This window comes from Lepidochelys olivacea (genome assembly GCF_965140295.1).
Source record: "Lepidochelys olivacea isolate rLepOli2 genome assembly, chromosome: 1".
Classification (NCBI taxonomy): Eukaryota; Metazoa; Chordata; order Testudines; family Cheloniidae; genus Lepidochelys; species Lepidochelys olivacea.
The window spans coordinates 69,675,198-69,696,846 of NC_140411.1; the positions used below are offsets into that span (position 1 = coordinate 69,675,198).

General features: G+C 41.6%; 1 protein-coding gene across 2 annotated transcripts in view; it reads right to left on the reverse strand.

Annotated features, from left to right (window-relative positions):
* The window catches only part of DIAPH3 (diaphanous related formin 3), a gene marked incomplete at its 3' end in the record, with an annotated part of 518,684 nt that overhangs the window by 242,678 nt on the left and 254,357 nt on the right, over positions 1–21,649 (reverse strand). For both annotated transcript variants that reach the window (XM_084632924.1, XM_084632923.1), the window contains one exon: positions 15,018–15,119. In XM_084632924.1, coding sequence (XP_084489050.1) covers positions 15,018–15,119 — 102 coding nt within the window. The remainder of the gene's footprint in view (positions 1–15,017; positions 15,120–21,649) is intronic.

Here is a 21,649-nt window from a genome sequence, read left to right on the forward strand (position 1 = left end):
ACAATAAAATGAACAGATTTAACAGCATGTATAGAACACTTCAAGGATGTACGCAGGAAAAAAAGAAAACAGTAGTATCTGATAATACTAAGTTGCAAGACAGCAGGATGGAGCAAGTGAAGGAAAAAACGTAAAAGAAAATAAAGTATTTTATCTCCAGAAAAGCCAAAAGTCTGCAATGGAAGATAAGAGTAATACAAGATTAACACTATACTGACAGCAAAAAGAATAGCAAACATAAAAGCATAAAATGAGTTAAGAGGATAATTGCACAAAAGAAATTTATACGGTCACAAAAACAAAACTAACAACCTGAAATGGAACCTAAAATGTTTACTGCTGTACCCTCTATGTCTATAAGGCTATAAACAGACGTTGATTAACATAAACTGAAGCTAGACATATAATATTGTAGCTGTTATATCATGACAGTAATCTTAGTAAGTGTCCTCTCTAACGGTTTCTTTTAGGGTAACAGAACTTTAATTATGAAAGTAAATCCAGGAAAAAATGTAAAGAGCTATAAAAGTTTTATAAACCACAAAAGCAGTAATTATCTGTTTAGCGACTGCTTAGAAGGCATATAACATTTTTTGGTCTTTTGCTTTCAAGCACAAAATCAAAACAAATAAATACAGAAATTCTAAGGGTTTAACCCACTAAATACTCAAAATAACATGCCTGAAGAGGGCAGCAACCTAAAAGATGAACTCAAGAGTTATATACTACATTCATGTTTTATTGAGCTCTGCTCCCACTTATTTCAAGAAGCTTGATGCCTTTTTCTTCAGGGAAAAAGTGGCAAATATACTAAGATGATGCATATTTGGCTGAACAAAAGTTCCTACAGAAATGAACTGGAAAATCTGAGCTTATTGCCCAAGCAGAGTAAACCAAAGCAGTGGAAGCAGATTAGTGTAATGGAAATTCAAGGGCTTATATGAAGGGAATCAGAAATCCAATGGACATTTTACATTCAAAGACCAAAAAAAGTGACTAATCTGAAACTGAAAAAACTTACAGTTTTCAAAAAAGAATAAGAAACAGACAATGTGAAAGATAGGGTACGCTTCCCTAAGAACACCTCTCATTTTAAAACAGATCTATTAAGAAGCTGATGGACAAAACAGCAGATATAGAAAGCAGAAGTCCAAGACTGAATCACTCCCAGCAAAAGATTTCTCAGAAGAGTATATTGGAAAATTGAGCCAAGGTAAAGACCATTCCTTACCTGTATTGTAACTGCTGTTCTTTGAGATGTGCGTTTGGATATATAGTCCACTCAGACATGCACACATCCTGCATACTGAAGTCAGAGAAACTGGCTTAGCAGCACTCATCGTGGTAGTGCTCATGCCCTCTGGCCCTAGTAATCCACCTCTCAACCCCCAATCTGTTCATTCGTACTGCAATTTAAGGCTGGTGACTCTGGTGCAGAGAGTTGGAGGCCGGTCGTGGAATACATTACTGCACACACATCTCAAAGAACAACCGTTACAGAACAGGTGTGGAACAGTCTTTTCTCCTTCAAGTGGTTGCAGGTGTGTATTCCACTCAGGTGACTCACAAGCAGTTCAGGTAGGTGGTGGGGCTTGGAGTCTACTTAAACAATGATTGCAGAACTGCCTTCCCGAAAAGGTAGAAGCATAGCGTTTGGTAAAAATATGCGTGGAAGACCATGTAACAGCCCTGCAAATATCCAATATTGAAACATCACTGAGAAATGTGACTGATATCACATGTGCTTTCATTTAATGAGCCCGTAATATCTGTGTGGTCATAGTCTGAGCTACTCCATACAGGAGATATCCACCTGGAAATCATTTGTGAGGAGACCAGCTGACCTTTCATCTGATCGGCATAGTAGTCAAGGTAATGAATAAAATGGTGTAGACCTTTCCAGATAGAACACCAAGCACTAACTCACATCTAACATACAGAGATGCTGCGTGTCTGCATTTGAGTGCAGCTTAGGAAAGAATACAGCAATTAAATAACTGGCTTAAGACGAAACGGTGAAACCACTTTGGACAAAACCTTTGGATATGGTCTTAAAGACACTTTTTCTTTGAACTGAGCAGATGAAGATTCTATCGTTAAGACTAATTTGCTGATTCTTCTTGTGGATGTTACAGCCACAAGAAAGGTTGCCTTTTGGGAGAGGAGAGACAATGAACAGGTAGCTATCGGCTAAAATGGAAGACACATGAGGGCGGCCAGCACAGTATTTTTATCCCACAATGGGACAGTTTCGTTCACAAGCAAAAACAATCATACAATACCTTTCAGAAATCTCACTTCCATGGAGTTAAAGAAAAACTCGCCTTGGATCAGAAGAGGAAACACCAGGACTGTTGCCAAGCGAACCCTCAATGAGCTGTAAGATCCAGACCCAAATGCAACAAACAGTCCAAAATGTCCTAAACACAAGCCAAAATGCATTGAATTCTCTGAGATATTGACCAAACCAAAAAACACACTTAGCCAATAAATAGAGCAAATTGATGTTTTTCTACAATTAAGCAGGATCCTCTGAACTGCTTCCAAGCACTGCCCTTCCTCCTCATCGAGACATTTACCATCCAGGCCATGAGGTATAGATTCCTCAGCACCAAAGTACCACCCTGGCCAAAATGCTGAGTCAGCAGGCCAGGAAAGAGAGGAAGAGATTTGGGAGGTCAAACAGGCCGAGAATGTCAGAGAAACAACAAACACTGTCTTGGGCAAGTTGGCACAAGCAGTATTAGATTGCATGGTCCCATTTCAGTTTGAGGATAGCCTGTGAAATGAACAGAATAGGGGGAAATGCAAACATTAGGTCCATTCCACAGTTCAGATTAAAGGCATCAGTTAGAGAACCGGAGCTGAGTCTCACCCAGGAACAAAACATTGACAGCACATTTTGTTGTCCTTTGTTGCAATAGTTGACACAGCTGGTTGTCGTGAGCTCCTCCCTGCTTGTTCACATAATACATTTCAATGCTATTGTTGGTGAGTATGTGAACTGCTACTCCCCAGAACTGATCTTAGAAGGCACAACACACATTGTAAATGGCTTGAAGCTCTAGTACATTGCTATGGCACTACACTTCCATCTGTGACCACAAACCCTGAATGTTTAACGTTCCAAAATGCACTCCACAACCTATAGTGGAGGCAGGCAATGGTGACTACTGCTCTGGTTGGCAGAGGATGGGAAAAGGTAACACCCTGGCACACATTGTTCTTGTTCTTCCCAACCACTGTAGAGAGTTCAGTATTTCTGGAGGAACTCAGACAAGTCTGTCCAATGACTGGCAGATCAAGCAATAGACCAACTTCAACCATGACTGAAGATGACAAAGATGCAATCTCACATGCTGAACCAAATAACTGTGTGGGGCCATATTCCCTAGTAACTTCAGGTTTACAGAAATTGTGCTCAAAGGATGAGATCGGAGAGCCTGACAAAGGCTTCAAATTGCCTGGAATTACTTGTGCAGAAGAAAGGCCCTCAAATTCATCTAGTAGGGCTTCAGTGAACTCAATTTTTTGAGTTGGCATCAGTGTTAACTTTGCTTTGTTCAGATTCAACCTCAGTTGGTTGAAGAGATCCAGCTTGAACAGGACATGACTGAGGACTTGTTCCTCAGATCTGCCTCTCATTAGCCAATTGTCTAGATATGGGGAGACATGAATTCCCTTCCTTCTGAGATAGACCACTACCACTATCATACATTTGGTAAAGACAGATGGAGCTGATGACAGTCCAACAGGGCAAACCATGTACTGATAGTGTTGACCAGTGACAAGGAATTTCAGAAACTTCCCATGGCCTGGGAAAACCGACTAATTGAAATAGGTGTTCTGAAGATCAAGAGCAACAAACTGGTCACTGCAATTCAATGTGGGAAGAATAATAACCAGGGCATACATGCAGAGTCTCATATATTTGATGTATTTCTTGAGACAATGGAGATTGAGGATAGGTCTCACCCCTCCCTTGGACTTGGGGATCAGGAAGTACAGAGAGTAGAATCCCGTTCCACCGTGAAGAAAAGAAACTTCCTCTATGGCTCCCAGAGCACGCAAAGTCTGGACTGCTGAATAAGCAGATTTCAGAGTAATAGCTGTGCTAGTCTGTATTTGCAAAAAGAAAAGGAGTACTTGTGGCACTTTAGAGACGAACCAATTTCTTTGAGCATAAGCTTTAGCAGTAGCTCATGAGAGGGGTACCTGAAAAGGGACCACAGGGGGAGAGGGAAGGGGGGAAGCAGGGCAGAAATTGTATGGCATAACCCAATCCTACAATGCCTAGGACCCATCTGTCCATAGTTATTGTTTCCCAATTACTGTAGAAGTGAGACAGCCTATCCCTGAAACGAGGGGAGAGAATTGAAATGTTTGCAACTGGTATGCTGCTCTCTATATGAAAGTCAATTTGGCTCCCTGAAGGTGGAGGACGATGGGGGGGGGTTGAGTAAAACTAGAGCCAGATCATCTCCTCTGTGATTTACATCCTTTTCTAGGGAAGTCTTGCTGCCTAGCAGAGTAGGACAACTGGAGAAAGTATCGCTGAGAGCAATATTGCTGGAGTTGTTCATGCTCCTCAAAATGACATCTCCTTGTCTCCTGGGTGCAAACCCCACAAAGACCATAAAGTAGCTCAGAAGTTCTTAAAAGAAAGTAAAATTTCATCCATGGCCTGCTGAACTTCAAGAGCTATGCTGGAGTTCTGTAGCCATGATGCCTCTCATTGTCACAGCTGAAACCATAAGTCTAGATGAAGCATCCACCACATCCAGTGCAGACTGTAAAGATGTCTTGCTCGCTAACTAGCCTTCTGCCTTCAACTCCTCCCTTGAAGATTCTGATAATTTAGCCGTAAATTTGGACATTGTGCCCCAACTTACAAACTAATATTTAGAGAATAATGCTTGCTGGTTGGCAATGTGCATTTGTAATGAGGAGGATGAATTTCTCCCCATAGATTTGAGAGCTTTTGTCTTTAGGAGTAGATTTATACCTCCCCTGACAAACTCTCTCATTTGCAGCAGTCACAATGAGGGAATTAGTAAGTGGATTCGAGAAAAAAACACTTGAAATCTTGCATGGGGACATAATCTCTCCTATCAGCACACTTAACCATGGGTGTTACAGATGCTGGTGTATTGCACAGAGATTTGGCAGGCTCATTCATAGGGAAAGTGGGGGGCATTAATTCTGCACTTGCATAGTGGCACAGAATTCCCCCAGGAGTAAACCTGCTTCATTTCTTAGTGGTCATGATTGGGAAGGTGAATGGAAAGTTAAGTTGTAAACAGGGCCTTAACAAGCAGTATATTGGGGTCAGGGTGTCTATGCTAGCTAAAATAAACAAGAACACCGTGGTGCTAGGAATAATGGACAAAATAAGTTAGGACTATAAAGATGAGATAAACAACAGGTTGAGAGTGGACAATGCATGGACACAGCATGCTATGCAGGGATTAGTTCCTACAAAGTAAACAAGCCAGTCCCAAAACATGTGATGCAAGTTACAGTAAATTCAATCAAATTTACAGTAAATTCAATGTAATATGTAAATGTATGTAAAGAAAGAAGTTTTCTGTTTAACTTTGGATGTGTGGTACACCATATACCCACCCCCAATACTTGAGTATTATCAACTCAGTGTAGCTTTGCTGTAGGCCAAATGAAGAAACCTGAGTGATTAAATCTGGCATTGAACTGAGGTTTTTTTTGAATCCCAGAGAACTGGACAAAGTGTTCTCCAAGAATAGAACAAGGTATTCTGGATAAGCCAAGTGGAAAAGGTCAGGGTTCCTTCCCCACTCTGAACTCTAGGATACAGATGTGGGGACCTGCATGCAAGACCCCCTAAGCTTATTTTTACCAGCTTAGGTTAAAAACTTTTCCAAGGCACAAACTCCACCTTGTCCTTGAACAGTATGCTTCCACCACCAAGTGATTTAGATAAAGAATCACGGAAAGGACCACTTGGAGTTCCTGTTACCCCAAAATATCCCCCCCAAGCCCTTACACTCCCTTTCCTGTGGAGGCTTGAGAATAATATCCTAACCAATTGGTTACAAAGTGAACACAGACCCAAATCCCTGGATCTTTGGACACTGGGGAAAAAAAATTATCAGTTCTTAAAAGAAGAATTTTATTTTAAAAAAGAAAAGTAAAAATCCCCTCTGTAAAATCAGGTTGGAAGATAACTTTACAAGATAACAAAAGATGCACAAAACACAGAGGAACCCCCTCTAGCCTTAGTTTCAAAGTTACAACAAAACAGGGATAAACCTCCCTCCAGCAAAGGGAAAATTCACAAGCTGAGAAAACAAAGATAAACTAATATGCCTTGCCTGGCTGTACTTACAATTTCTGTAATGTGAGAGACCGGTTCAGAGCGGTTTGAGGTCCTTTTGGTCAGGTGCCAACCAGGTTATCTGAGCTTCTTAACCCCTTACAGGTAAGGAGGAATTCTAGGCTACCCTTAGCTGGGTTATGACGGAGAGAATCCCATCAGATAGCCTAGCTTGAATCAAGGAAGCCTTATCTGGATTCTTAGACACAGACAAGTAGAGGTCGAGAAGTTGAACTCCTCAATGTCCAGTTAGAAGGATCCCAGATAAGGAAAAAGCCATCCTTAACATAAATTCGCTGTTGCCTTTTCTCAATCACAAAGGGAGAGAGAACTCCTTTCTGGCAAAGGCAGCCATTAAATGCCTACACACAGGGCTAAAACTGCACTTTTGCTCCTACAGTTCTTCAACACCTCTCTGCCTTTATATAGCCTCAGTGTGAGGAAAAGTCTGTGAAGCAGAAAAAGTTATCCTGGGCCTTGAAAATGCATCAGCAAAGTAAAGATCAGAAAGGGTAGTAACCATATATGGAAGAGGTTAACACTGTTTTTTCAAAAAAACAAAACAAAAAGCTAACTCTGAACATCAGCAATACAAAAGGTCTCTACCAGCCAGCTCCCGGTCAATCATCAGACCCAGCAAGGAAGATCTATATTGACAAAGAAGAACTGAAAAATGTAGACTTGGCCTATCTTGGCAGCCATAGATGTTGAGATTCAACACAGAACCTGCTGAGCCAGCCTTGCCTTTGGCAGACTGTCTTGCCAAGTTTTCAACAATCGCAATATCAGAACACACACTAGACTTTTAGTTTATAAAGAGGTGGTAATCCCAACGCTCCTCTATGGTTGTGAGACTTGGGTGACCTATAGAAAAAACCTGGAACGTTTTTTGGAAAAATCAGGAAGTCAAAGGACTTTGAGCATGTTCACTTGATGGCAGAACAAAATGGGCTGTATTTCAAAATAGACACAGCCAAGACCTATCCCACTCATTTAAAAGTCTCATACTGCCTCTAAGTCTGCAGATCAGAGGAAAACTCCATGATTGGGTATGAAAGAGAGACAACTGGAATTATCATAGTGCATAGATGAAATCAAATAGAGCACTGATTCTCAGAATTGGAATATCAAAAAACTAGATTTGAGCATCATAATATTAGACTCTTAAGCTTCCTTACTTCAGAAGGAAGACAGCGGTATTGTTGTTTTGGATAAATGAATCCAAAGTTATTTCTGAAATTAGACAGATATGAAACCCAATTGAGCATGCATTTCAGATCCCAAGAAATGAATTACCATAACATGGCAGTTTTAAAAGTGTCAGATTTGTAACAGAAATTCAATTCCGGTATCAAGAAAAATAAAATCTGCCTACCATGGATAACAAACAGACTATTCTTCTATGACAGCATGTGTTTCAGAATGAATAAATAGATCCCAGCATTTTATACTCTACAAAATTAAGGAGGAAGTACAATCCTAAACTATCCATTTTTTGTAAGCATAATGGCTTTTCGTCAAAAACAAAAAAATGAATACTACCTAGGTGATCTGTACACTGATCCACATTAAAGATTGATGAGATCAACTTATTTGTGGTTTAAATTTATTTTCTAAATAGATCTGCCTCACTTTACATAAACTTTCCCTGTCAAATTAAACAAATCTTTAGCAAGTTAGCGCCTTTCACTGTATGATTACGTAAGATCACAAATGTGCTTACAGTTGTTGCCCATTATTTTCTCTGCATGTTTATAAAAGAGAATTATAGTGTTAGTTCAGATCCATGCTAACTAGACTATGACATGATCAGAGGAGCACATACATAGTACCTATCTTTAAAAAGGTCAAAAAAGGAGATTTTGGAGAATTATGGATTAGCCAGCATAACTGAGATACCCAAAAAGAGTACAAATGATTAAGAATAGCCAAACTGGGTAAGACCAATGGTCCATCTAGCCTAGAATCCAATCTTCCAAAAGTGGCTGGTACCAGATGCTTCAGAAAGCATGAACATAACAGGGCAATTTATTGAATAATCCATCCCCTGTCATCCAGTCCCAACTTCCAGCAGACAGAGACTTAGGGACACCCAGAGCATGGGGTTGTATCCCTGACCACTTTGGCCAATAGCCATTGATGGACCTATTAAACAATCATTTTGTTCAAACCTAGAGGATAGTAAGGCGAAAATTAACAGCCAGCGGGGACCTGTAAATAACAAATGATGTCAAATCAATCTAATTTCCTTATTTGACAGTGTAGCTGACTTAGCAGATGGGGGGAGCAGGAGACATGATATATATTGAGTTTAGACACAGTCTCATAAGCAAACTAGGGAAATGTGGTCTAGAATAAATCATCATAAGGTGGGTGCACAACTGATTGAAAAAAATGCACTCAGTTATCAATATTCTGCTGTCAAACAGGGAGGACATGTCAACTGAGATCCCACTTGGGGTCCACTACTATTCAATATTTTCATTCACGACTTGGATGATGGAGTAGATAGTATGTTTATAAAACTTGCAGATAAGAAGGTGGGGGTTCCAGTCACTTTGATGGACAGGATTAGAATTTTATTAAACTAAAGAATTGATCTGCAATTAGCAGGATGACATTCAGTAGGAACATAATTTTCAGTATAAATACAGGACTCTTTAAATATTATCAATGTATACATTTCTCTATGATTATGACAACAAGTGATATTCTGGCTCTTAGCAGATAGATAGCTCACATACCACCCTTTGGTTAACTATTATGTATATATCCAACCCCGGAGACCTTTGTAAAACCCTAAGCACTCCTTGTGTCGTCTGCTGTTGACATGAAGGGGTCCCTGGGTCACACGTAGGACCAGTAGCCCTCATCTTAGTTTGCAGCAAGGGAATATAGGAAAAACTTTCTAATCACAACAATTGTGAAGCACTGCAACAGATTACATAGGGAGGTTCTAGAATCCCCATGATTGGAAGTTTTTACAGACATGTTAGACAAACACCTGTCAGGGATGATGTAGGTATACTTAATCCAGCCTTAGCACAGGGAGATGGGCTAAAAGACCTCTTGAGGTCCCTTCCAGCTTTACATTTCTATGATTCTATGAAAAATGCCACGGTAAACCAAATAGAAAGTTGACAATTAAAATAACGTCTTTTCATTTACCCTGTTAAACGTCTTCAAACTAAATTCTTGTAGCCTGATTTAGGGTGTACTAATATTAATATAATTTATCAATTTAGTTTTAATAATATTAATAATTATTAATATTAATTAACATGGGTCTTAGGCTCACCAATTTGTTTGATCAGAAGACAAAAGTTCTTGTCCTGGATCAGGCTCCACAGAATTTATAAAGGACCCTCGAGGGTATGACAGAAAGCTCACACTGAGACAGATGATAGCCTTAAAGACTTTTTATTTAAAATCAATAATAGTAAGTAAATGGTAAAATACTCAGAGTTACAAAGTTACAATTGCATTACTGTTATTCAAAAGATACATATAATAATATAGTATTATATGCTACAAAGCTTTGGTTAATATACTCACACCCTTCCTTGATAACCTAGTGGAAAGAAAACACAGGACCAGCCTTGCCATTCAGGTTTCTCAATTCTTGAGTGAGGGATGCAGTGTTTAGAAGAAATCTAATGCTAAGAGCTATCAAAAACTAGCTTCGGGTTTACTTGACTAACAAACTTAAAATCAAAACCTAATGAACAAACTAAGAATAAAACTTAGGGAAACCAAGTTTAGCCTAGTTCCCTTGAAACTTACAGTTTAAGAAGAACAAGTAAGCTTACTAATAGTAGTAGTCATAGTAGATAGATGGAATAAAATAGAAGAGGAATAGAAATAGAGTAGAAAAGAATGAGTAAGAATGGAAAACTCTAGCAAGGTGAGTTACCTCTTTTACAGGGAAGAGTGCCAGAAATCCTTCCTCCTATGCCCAAATTTCATTCCTCACCCACAAAATGTTAGGGTATGCTTACCCCATAGGCTAGTATGTTTGTGCGTATTGACACGTATATACACACATAAGTTTTCTTGTGGTGTACCTGTTAAGTCTGTGGGTACACATTGAAACCCCCCTATGCTATTCTTCCATTGCCTATTGGTCTAGATAAAAGGTCTTAGACATATGCATGGATATTCATCTATTTAGTTTAACAAGATATAGGTCAACTTTACTTTTCTAGGTAAAAGGTCTAAATACAGACATGCTAACTTTGCCTTTGCTTAACATACAGGATATGGCCTGCAGGTCTCTTGCATTACAGCCAAACTTACTTTAATATAAATTTATAAACCTATTACAACACATCAAATACTTAAACTATAAGACAAGATATATATATGCAAGCAAGCAGTTTAGTCCGAGAGACTACATTCTTAATTGCCTTACATTCTTAATTGCCTGAATGAATAGATGTCATAGTACTCTTCCTCCATTCTACAAAAGATTCCCCATAAAACAACCAAATAGCTTCATCTACCAAGAAACAAGCTAATAAAAATAGTAAGACCTCTTCTGCTCTCCTTCTACTGCTCAGAAAATTCTGTAATTCAAATAAATTCACCTCATATTTTATTTAGCTGGGTCTTGACACTTTCTAGCTTTGTCAGGAAGCCTGAGCTGAACCCTCATCAACATTATCTAAGGCAATTAGGATGTTAGTCCTCTTTGTTGAGGTCACTATGGCCTTTTACGATCAATCCCTGATGGAGGAAATCCAGATTAAGATGAGAGTCATTTAGTTTTTACAAGAACAGGTGGTCTACAAAACAAACTCATTTAGCCCACTCCGGAACTGCAAGAATTTCAGGTTTCTGCATTAAACAACCTTGTTTGGCACTTTCCACTTGAACAGTTCAGGAGGGAACACCTAGGTTAAGTGTAACTCCCACGGTATGGCCAACAGGATGTAAAATAAAATTACCCATTTCTAGTAAGTGCTGAAGTTCTAGGACAGGGGTTCTCAAACGGGGGTCAGGACGTCATTACATGGGGCGGGGGGGGCCCTCCTCTAGGGAATATTCTTCCAGAAGCACTGTGGATCTGCTGAGTCAGTTGGCTTGCAGTTTCAAGTGCACAGGGATTTTACTGAAAGCAAGCACTTGTCACCCCCCATCCAAAGTAGCAGAAATGTCCCTCCAAAAACCAGGACTCTTGGTCTATCACCGGTTCAGTGCAATAACTGTTTGGATGTCTGAGTTAAGGGTCAGCCTGACTACACATGAGATCAAGAGAGTTTATGAGATGAGCCTTCTCAGCTGGGAACCACAGTGCATTTGCTCATCATACTTTGTTGCTCAAAAACCACAGCCAAGAGTTAGTGTTGTCTATTATCTCAAACAGTAAATTGCGGAGTACAGCATGTTGGCAAGGGGCAATGCACTAGGCAGCGTTCAAGTGTTTGTCTCGGCTTTCCACATTTACATTCAGAGTTATTCTTCAGCATTCACTTTGTCCTACTGTCACCACTCTTTGCCACCCCAGCTCTAGCTCATTGTCCAGGGGGAGTTGTTCTTAAGTAGTCAGAAGTCATCTGTTTGCTGCCAGGGAGACCATGTATACTTCCCCAGGTGGTAGAGATGGACCTGGTCAGTCCCATAGTAGGAAACTTTTCTTTATATTTTGCTGATTTTTCTATCTTTGCAGAAGAACCTCAACCTTCCATGATATTCTTATAATCTGGATGATTTAAGTCCTGAGCCATTGGGGTTGCTAGTAGCAGAAAGGTCCTGTAATACAATCATGCCCAAGGGACTAGATTATTATAGACCATTTAACCAAGAACAGAACTGCTCTCATAGGTGTCAAATTGGATTGCAGGATCAAGTCTAAGGATTATTCTAGTTTCTGAAGGGTTTATGCTGGCAGGGAATCTCTGCCTAGCTTCATGGGTATCAACACTCTCAGATGGTGTACTCAGAATCTTGATCCCTGTTTTCAGGGGTAGATCCCATGACCTTGCTCCAATTATCCAAGTTATCCAAATATGGAACCTTACAGGTTCTACTGATACAAAGAATGGCTACTGTTATAGGCATAATGCCCCTTTCCTGAAACAGAGTTACAAGGTGATTTGGAAAGGAAATGACTTGAGAATAAGTGAGGGTTTGGACTTTTGCACCCGAGAAGTCAGCACTGGGAGGGAAGCCTCTTGACTCAATGTACCAGAAAATGGAGACTTGTAACCTGAGAAAAAAGAATCCTCCCTGCAGCCCTGATCTGTTCTAAAGTGCTCTAACAAATTATATGCAAAGAGCTAAGGATATTGGCAACTAACGAGAGGAAATCCCAAACAGCATCATTAAATCTTTGATCTACCAACAGTAAGTTAGAAACAATACCGTGACTTTCACGACCCACAACACTTAGGTAATGAGATCCAGAACTCCTTATCCTGTTGGATCTCTGGAAATCAGCAGATAGCAGATGCAGAGGGATAAGCTGCAGTGGAAAAATGGGAAGTGCCATAATCACAAATTCTCCCACGGACTCCCTCAATTTTCCTATGAGCTAAGGAATAATCCAATTTCTGGTACATGACATAATAGCCCAATCTTTATGAAGGGTTGAAACCCATTTATCTGTGAAGCCAGGAAACTTATAACATTGCCTAGTTCCATAAAAAGAAGTTTTGGTATCTAGGGCTCAGCAAATAGTCTGCATTATTTTCTGAGAGCAGTTCTGTTCTTGGCTTAACAGTATATAACTGTCTAGTCCCTTGGGCATGATTGTATTGCAGGACCTTTCTGCTACTAGGTCTCTGGCCAGGTTGTAGTGGGAAGCCAGAGCCAGAGAGTACAGATCAGTTGCTCCTCTGGCTGGTGGTACCATTGAAAGGGTAGCTGCGGCATTCCCCCATCTGCAGCTAGTGCCTCAGCTCCCAGCCTCCTCTAATTGCTCATGCAGCACGTAAGAGCTTCCCGGGTTGGGGTGACCCAGTTCTGAGGCCAGCAGAGCCCGTAGGGAGCAACCACTACAGGGGGAACCCTCCCGGCCCACAGCCCCTAGATATCCCCTCCCTGCACCTTGAGCTACCTCCCTGCCTGCACACAACACATAGCTCCCCCGGCCTGCACCCTGACCCATTTTCAAACATTTTGAGCTGAGTCCCACTTTGAGTTATATTTTTTGGTTGCAGCCCCCAACAACCCAGATAGACTGGGTGGCCTGCTGAGGTGAGTCAGGGGGTGGAGGTCCCCTCCCTGGACCCAGCTATGCGGAGCTGACCCGAGCCCTTGCCAGGTCAGCCCTTGCCCTCCCCAAAATAGAAGTCAAACTATGTCTATGCCCAAGGGTCCCCTGCCCTGGCCTGGAGCCCAGAGTTCTTACTCCCCGACCCGCTCTGGGTGCTGGAGTTTTTAAAAGTATGTTGAGTGGGGCCTCAGCAAGTAAAAGGTTGAGAACACCTGCTGTAGAGTCTACTTCTCTGTTCTCCTGATATCATTTCTCCCTGGTCTGCTCTGGAAAGGAGGAAAAATCTCAGGGTCTGTGCAATACCAGACTCCATAAAAGAAATGAAAGGATGAATCTATGCACAGTACTGGGAAGGGAGGAAAAAGAGTAGAGAACCCACCACTATCTCCAGGTCCAATCTCCCTTTCTGCTTGCCTTCCTCCCTAGTAGCACTGTTCCTATTGCTACATAAGTTGCTCACCATATTCCAGTCATCTATCTATTGCTAAACACCTGTGATTCCCTTCTTACCACAATTTTTATTCTCCACTAGTCCTTCCCACAAAGCCCATTTCCCATCAACGCTTCATTCTGGTGCATGCTCAAATCCTGACATTTAGTGGGAAACAGAAGTGTTCCAGCTGACTGGAACGCTTCAGAGGCTACTTGTTTTGCACCCAATGTCATAACTAGGGTGACTTGCAAAAAGAAAAAAGTGATGAATAATACTTTTAAAACTAGTACCTCAGAATTCTATCATAAAAAGCCTTGAGAATTAAGATCAATGATATCCAAATAAGGGTCTCCACATCACCCACCCTAGTTTCATCATGACAGAGATGAGTGTTATTGCCCCTGTACCCTTTCACTTACCCTTCCATATTCTTTCTACTATATGTTTGGAAAATGATGGGACACACTCAACCCCGTTATGGATTTGCGAAGGTGAGAAAAACTTGTACTACAAGAATATACGCTGTAAAACATATGCCCAAAGGCACAGGTAGTTTAGTGTGATGATGTAAAAGGGTTTTTTGCGCAAACATGGTCGATTGACAGCAGAAAGTTGGTGTGGAAATCTTAACTAGAAATTTGATGGTTATTTTTACATTTTGTCACGTTACAGAATGACTTCTACCATGGAAGTTCTAAAATAGCTATAGAGTTAACCTATTTTAGATACCTATGAAAATTCCAACATAGAAACTGCCATTGTAAATGATTTTGCTGTAGAAAAGTTATATGATTAATAGTTACTTTATTTCAATCAGGAGACAAAGAACGATGCAATGAATGGGATTTATGGAAATATGGATATGTCAGTTGATATTTATCTAGAAAGTACCATCACTTCTCTCCTCCAGCTTCAGCCTCTGGTTATAATGAGGAACAACAAGAAGGTGACAACACTTCAACACTGGTTACTAATGTAAGACAACTGAAAAATAGCAGCAATGGGCTGGTACTCACCACAATTCCAAACTGCTCTGGTTCAGACAAATTATTATATTCACTCTTGAATTTGGATAGCGTATTCAGCTGCTCTTGTTCAGGAAGATGTTTTATTAAATTCTAACAAAAAAAGACCGAATTATGGACATTAGAAATCTCAAATCTTGCATTGCCTTTTCATGCATGATTATTATTGATATAGCAAGCAAACTGTACAATCAAATGTGAAGACAAGGTCCTTGTCCTGAAGTCCTTACAATTTATATACATAGTACATTGAGGAATGTGATTAAGAATGCACAGAAAAAGTGATTATGTAGTGATGGTTAGCATACCTCTTGTATATGATTTTAATTCTTTTTTGAATACCAGTTTGAAGGGAAGAACAAAATTGATAAAACACACTTCCTGTGCATGCCTGGGTAGAAAGCATGGTGAATGCAACAGGATAGGAATTTCAGATATAGGGTATCCAATGAGTTAACACAATAATTATTCATCTCTGGAAAAAAGTGCAAATGGTGTTTTGGTCATAAATGAAAGTGAGTTGCATTTCCTTATTCTAGCTCCTATTTCTGTAATTCAAAACCACCGTAGAATGCTGCAAAATCTGGCATGACTATGAGTTGTAGATCAACAATGATGTAAGACAGAAACAGGGTTCAAACTTGACTGTGATACAGTAGTACAGTGTATCAGCACCTCTCACATTCTTCTACAGAAGCACAGTTGCTATTTTAAAAAAAAAAGAATAAATCTTAATAGATAAAGATTGTGAAAATCTTGAAAGCATGAGCCAAGTGCAAACCAATGCAGTGATGTCTTCCTATGTTTGTAGAGTGGATAAAACAACAGCTCAAAGAGGTATGAACTGACCTATTCATTTCAGTAACTCAGGCCAAGTCCACGGTTACCAGTAGATCGGCACTGCTGCAGTCGATCTAGATGGTGTTGATTTAGCAGGTCAGGTGAAAACACAATAAATCAATGGGAGAGCGCTCTCCCATCGATTTGTGTACTCTACCTCCCAGAGAAGAGTAAGGGAAGTTAGCAGGAGAGCCTCTCCTGTCGACCCAGCACAGAGTAAACACTGCTGTAAGTGTATCTAGCTACTTGAACTTTAGTTACATTATTCACGTAACTGAAGTAGCGTAACTTAGATTGATTTATCATGGTAGTGTAGACCAGCACTCAAATAGTCAAAAAGTTTACTAAATGTCAATACTATTAACTGGTTCACTGCACGGAAGAAAAAAATATCATATAGGGACAATATACAGTCTTTTGTAAATGATCATTCATTTTGATAACATAATAGGCTTGAGAGAATACCTCCTACTACACATCAAGAAGTAGCCAAGCTCAAGGTGCAGAACATGGCATCTAAGCCCCACTGAGGGGAAACCAAGTCCAAAGAACTCAGCAGAGCCCATGGACTTATTCAAATCCCAGGAAGGGGAAAAGTGAGTCCCAAATTACTAAGCGGAGCCAAGGGAGCATGCATTGTTTGAACCTCTCAGTCTATTGCATGATGTCTCATTTTGCCATTTCAAGCTTATTTTGTGGACACATCTTGCAATAGTAATCCTCCTTTTTTCTTCCTCCCATTATGACACCTGAATAGGAACTGCAGTGACTTATAGGTCAGGGTACTGATATATGGGTGGGAAGCTAACTCACCACCCTGCCAATATTATGTCTGGCTCATAATCTCACACTTCAGTGAACACTAAGTTAATTCAAGTTTAAAAATTACAAAACAGTCTTTAAATAGAACACAATTGTACTTAATACTTATTCTTTTCTCCTGAAGCTTTGTAATATTTTTACCATTCATATTGGCACCCACTCTACTTCTGCAAATAAACACTGTCATTTAAAAGATTAACCTGTTTAGTGTTCTGTCTAGACTTTTTATAAATGGCCCAGGCACATAGGTGCTAAATGTTTCTTTTCTGGATGGATCACTGGATATTTGAACCCAAGATCTCTGACCTACTAACCAAAGGCCACCCCAAAAGGCCAATTCTTTTTAATGCAAATGTTCCATACACCAGCTAATATACGTTTTAGGTCGGTAATGACTAATAATTATGATTTGATGGCTGTTCTGGGCAGTAACTGAGTTTCTTTGAGATGAGTGTCCCTGTGGGTGTACTGGCCCCCTTGCACCTGGGATCAGAGACTTTAAATCAGCAGTGCCTGTCGGGACCACACACACACATCTGCTGTACAGTCCAACCACCCCCAATTCCTTCTCTACTGCAGAGTATGTATCTGGCTCTAAAGCAGAGGGGAGATGGGCAGGTAGTGGCGCACCCATGAGGGGCACATCTCGAAGAACCTCAGTTTACTGCACAGGGTGAGTAACCTTCTCTTTTCCTTCGAGTAATGTCCCTGTGGATGCTCCACTTGTAGGTGACTAAAAAGCAGTGCCTCTAATTGGAAGGCTGGGGCTTCGGAGCAACACACACTGCTGATGCTAGGATAGCAGGTCCTAGAAGTATGTCCTCTGTGGTGTCACATAATAGCGTAGTGACCGGCAAAAGTATCTGTTGATCCCCATGTGGCCGCTTAGCAAATGTCAGCAATGGGGACATTATTAAGAAAAGCTACTGAGGTGGCAAGTGAGCGTGTGGAATGTGCTCTAATTTTAGTAGGAGATTGTTGGAGTTCGTAAGATAAATGTCGACATTGTGAGAGCCACTTGGAAAGGCATTGTTTAGAGATGGCTGTGCCTATGGATCTTTCAGTGGTTGAGAGAAATAATCATGGAGATTTTATGAAAGGTTTAGTCCTGTCCAAGTAGAACGCTAATTGTTCTCATGTCTAGGGTGTGTAGAGCTGCCTCTTGGTTGCTGTGAGGCTTCGGGAAGAGGCAAGGAAGGTGTATTGAGTGATTGAGATGAAAAGATGATGGAACTTTGGGTAAAAATCTTGGATGTGGGCATAACATAACTTTGTCGTTATAAAGCTGTCTATGGTAGATATACCATAAGTGCTGCAATTTCACTGATTCATTGGGCAGAAGTGATGGCGACAAGAAATGCCGTTTTCATTTATAACATGCACGTAAGAGCAGGTTGCCATTGGTTCAAATGGGGAGCTAGTCAGAGAATGTAGGATGCAGCCGAGATGCCAGGCCAGGGTTAACTCTTGTATGGATAAAGATTTTGGATACCCTTCAGAAAATGTTTCGTGAGTGGGTGTGTGAAGATGGAATGGTCAGCTCTGTGGGACTGAAAAGTAGTGATTGCTACCAAATGTACCAGAACGGAGCTGATGGATAATCATGATTATTTAAGGTGTAACATGTCGTGAGGGATAAGTGGTAGTGGAACGCATATTGCGTTGACCTGATGGGAGGACCACCGGCATGGAAATCTAGTCCATTTGTGAAAGTAAGTGCGTCTAGTCGTATTGCACCTACCATTCAAAAGTATCTGTTTGACAGTGTTCTAACAGGTTATTTCAGAATCCCAGAACCATGAAGGAGCCAGGCTTTGAGGTGGAGCATCTGTGGATTGGGATGGAGGATGTATCTTGTGAAAGGAGCCGCAGCATGGCATGGAGAGAGATTGGGCAGCACACCATCGTGTGAAGGAAGTAAGTATATCAGACCTGTCGTGGCCACGTTGGAGCTGTAAGGATGACAAAAGCTCGGTCCTCCTGTTATCTTGCGAAGTGCTCAGAATAGGAGGGGAAAAGGAGGAAGGGCATAGAGAACTGGTGCATCCTATGTGATGAGGAATGTGTCTCCCAGTGATCCATGTACCCGTCCCACTCTGGAACAGAATTGAGGGCAGAGGGTGCTTTGCGTTGTGACAAAAGATCTATGGTGGAGTGATCCCAGAAGTTGCAGATGAACTGAAGGACTCACATATCTACAATGAATCAGAGAAATCGCCTGTGGGCAGGGCATACTGTGATTTGAAAGTATGAGTCTTGGAAGTCAAGGGCTGAGAACCAATCCCCCTGTTCAAGTACAGGGATAATAGTGGAAAGGACAACAATCTTGATGTGCTGCAGTTTGATGATTTTTTTTAAATTGCAAAGGTCCAGGATAGGTCGCCAGGCTCTGGATTTCTTCTGGATCAGAAAGTAATGGGAGCAGAAACCCTGCCCCCAGTGTTTGAAAGGGATTGGTTCTATGGCTCCCAATTGCAGAAGATTATTTATTTCTCACCATAGAATAAGTTCATAACAGTATTGCGAGAGGAGGTGATACTTCCCTGGGTGTCTCTTCGGCACTGCCATGTAAATGCCAAGAGATTGGAGAGTAGCTTGGGAGTCTTTAAGGGAATGCAGAGAATTGTCCATGTGCTCCAAGAATAGTTTTTAGCTCTCACAGGGTAAGTCTTCTACAGTGGCTTGTACTTCCTTAGGAAAACCAGAGAGGTGGAGCTATGATGCATGCCCCATGACCACAGCAGCTGCGATGGAGTGTCTGGTCGTATCTGCGGAGTCTAACTAGGCTTGTAGGGCTGTATGGGCTATGAGGTGTCCCTCTGATATCAGGGTCTGAAATTGCTCACTTTTGGCTGTGGGAAGATCATGGCAGAGTTCCTCCAACTTGCAGTAGTATAAGTAGTTGTATTTAGCCATTAGAGCTTCGTAGTTAGAAATTCAAAACTGGAGCGTGGCTGATGAATATGCTTCGTGTCAAATAAGTTTAAGTGTTCCCAATCTCAGTCTAGATGCCGGGAACAGGAATGGCACTGATGACCTTTCTCTTGCACCGCATTGACCACCACAGATTTCAGGGTGAAAGAACAGAAATTCTGCATCTTTCACCAGAACATAGTATTTTTTGTCAGCAAGTTTGCAAGTCTGAGGGAAGGACGCCAGGGTCTGCCAGAGCAACTTTGTGGGATCAAGAAGAGACTCATTGATTGGTAGTGCAATCTTAAAAGAAGAGGTATGTGCAGCAGTTTATGCTACTGGTCCTTAATTTCCTCTAAGGGAATCTGCAATTCTGAAGAATAATTCTTCAAAATATCTGAATTCGTCAGCAGCTATAGGCGGTGGAGACACGATAGCCTCAACAGGGGAAGAGGAAGAGAAACGTAATGTTGGAGGAGTTATCTCCTCCAGTTTCTCCTCTTGTTCTTCCTCCTCATTTGGTACCAGTGGAGGTTCCAGCTCTGGAAGGCAAGAAACCATTGGAGAATGGAGAGGTGTAGGTCTCCAGCTTTGCTCCATTGGGAGTTTCCCAAATTGTGCCCTGTACAAGGCCCAAGGGTCCCAATATGGCCAGTGTAGAGGAAGTGGAACATGTGGTTGCATCCATGGTGGTACGTACTAAGATTGTGGACCAGATGTAGATTGTGCATAATGAGGATGAGTAGATGGAACTTGTCTGATAGACAAGGGTGCGATGGAGACCTCTCCTCCTCATCACTGGGGAAGCGAGATAAGGAGGAGTGTTGAGAATCTGGAGAGGATGGTGGAAGTGGTGGAGGTCACATCTAAGGAGAGGCAACTCAAGAGTGTCAGATACCAGCAGGGTATATCAAGTCTTGTGGAAGGGGGAAAAGCATCAGCGGTGCCAGCGTATGACTCGGAGCTGAAAGAGGGTGTGTTCCCCTGAAGAGTCGAACATGGAACAAGAGACTTTGCTGGCGCCAATGACTTTGCCAGCACCAACAACTTGCTCGGTGCCAATGGCATCATCGGTGCTGAAAAGGACACCGGTACCAGCAGTTTTGTCAGTGCCATAACTCCTGAAGTCGTCCTGTCTTGGTCTCCAGAGCTGACAGATGGTGCTGAGGGAGCAGGTCTGCCCGACTGGGTCTTTATACCCTTGCTTCATGCCAGTACCAGAAGTAAACGGACGGGCACTGGAGCTATGTGCCGTCAGATGACGTTGAGGAAACTGATCTTGCAGGGGACAGTGTTCTGGCAGGCTGTGCCTCAAAGTGTGAGGAGGGAGCCTGTTTCTTTTAATCTGAGCAAGAAAGACAACTTTCTCTTCAATGGACATGGGAAATGAGGATCAGCTGACTACCTGGCAGAGCGAGAGAGCCTCACTGGAAGGGAGTCCAGGCCTGTGTCCGATACAGATCACAGTGATTTCTCCATAAGGAGTTTTAGCCAAATGTCCAGGTCTTTTCTGGCTCTGGCTACCAGGCTGTGTCAGTGGGAACACTTTTGTGGGATGTGTCTCTCTCCCAGACAGCCAATACACTGTGGGTGGCCATCCAACACTGGCAAGGTAAATCCGCAAGAGATACGCCTCTTAAAATTTAAAAGAAAAAATTAAGCACCTGGACGATAAGCTTGCAACTAACTGCGGAATATAAAAATCAAATACAGAGCCAGATGCTCAGGTACACCAGAGCAACAAAGATCTGCATGTATTTGAACAAATTTTCATGGATTTGCATACATTCAGGTACAGCACTACCCTGGTGAGCTGTTGCAACATCAATACCCTTCTGTTTCACACACACAAAATGGGGAATCTGGAAGAGCCAGACAGATGCTGGGAGCGCAACCAGCAGAGCTCAATGGGCTGAACACTTGAGACAGGTGGGAAACAGAGGGCCAAAGCAATGCCTACTACATACGCTCAGGGAGACAGCTCCTATTTGCCTTTCTTCTCATTCAGACAGCAAATGAGAAAAGAAAGCCAATCAGAGGAGGTTTCT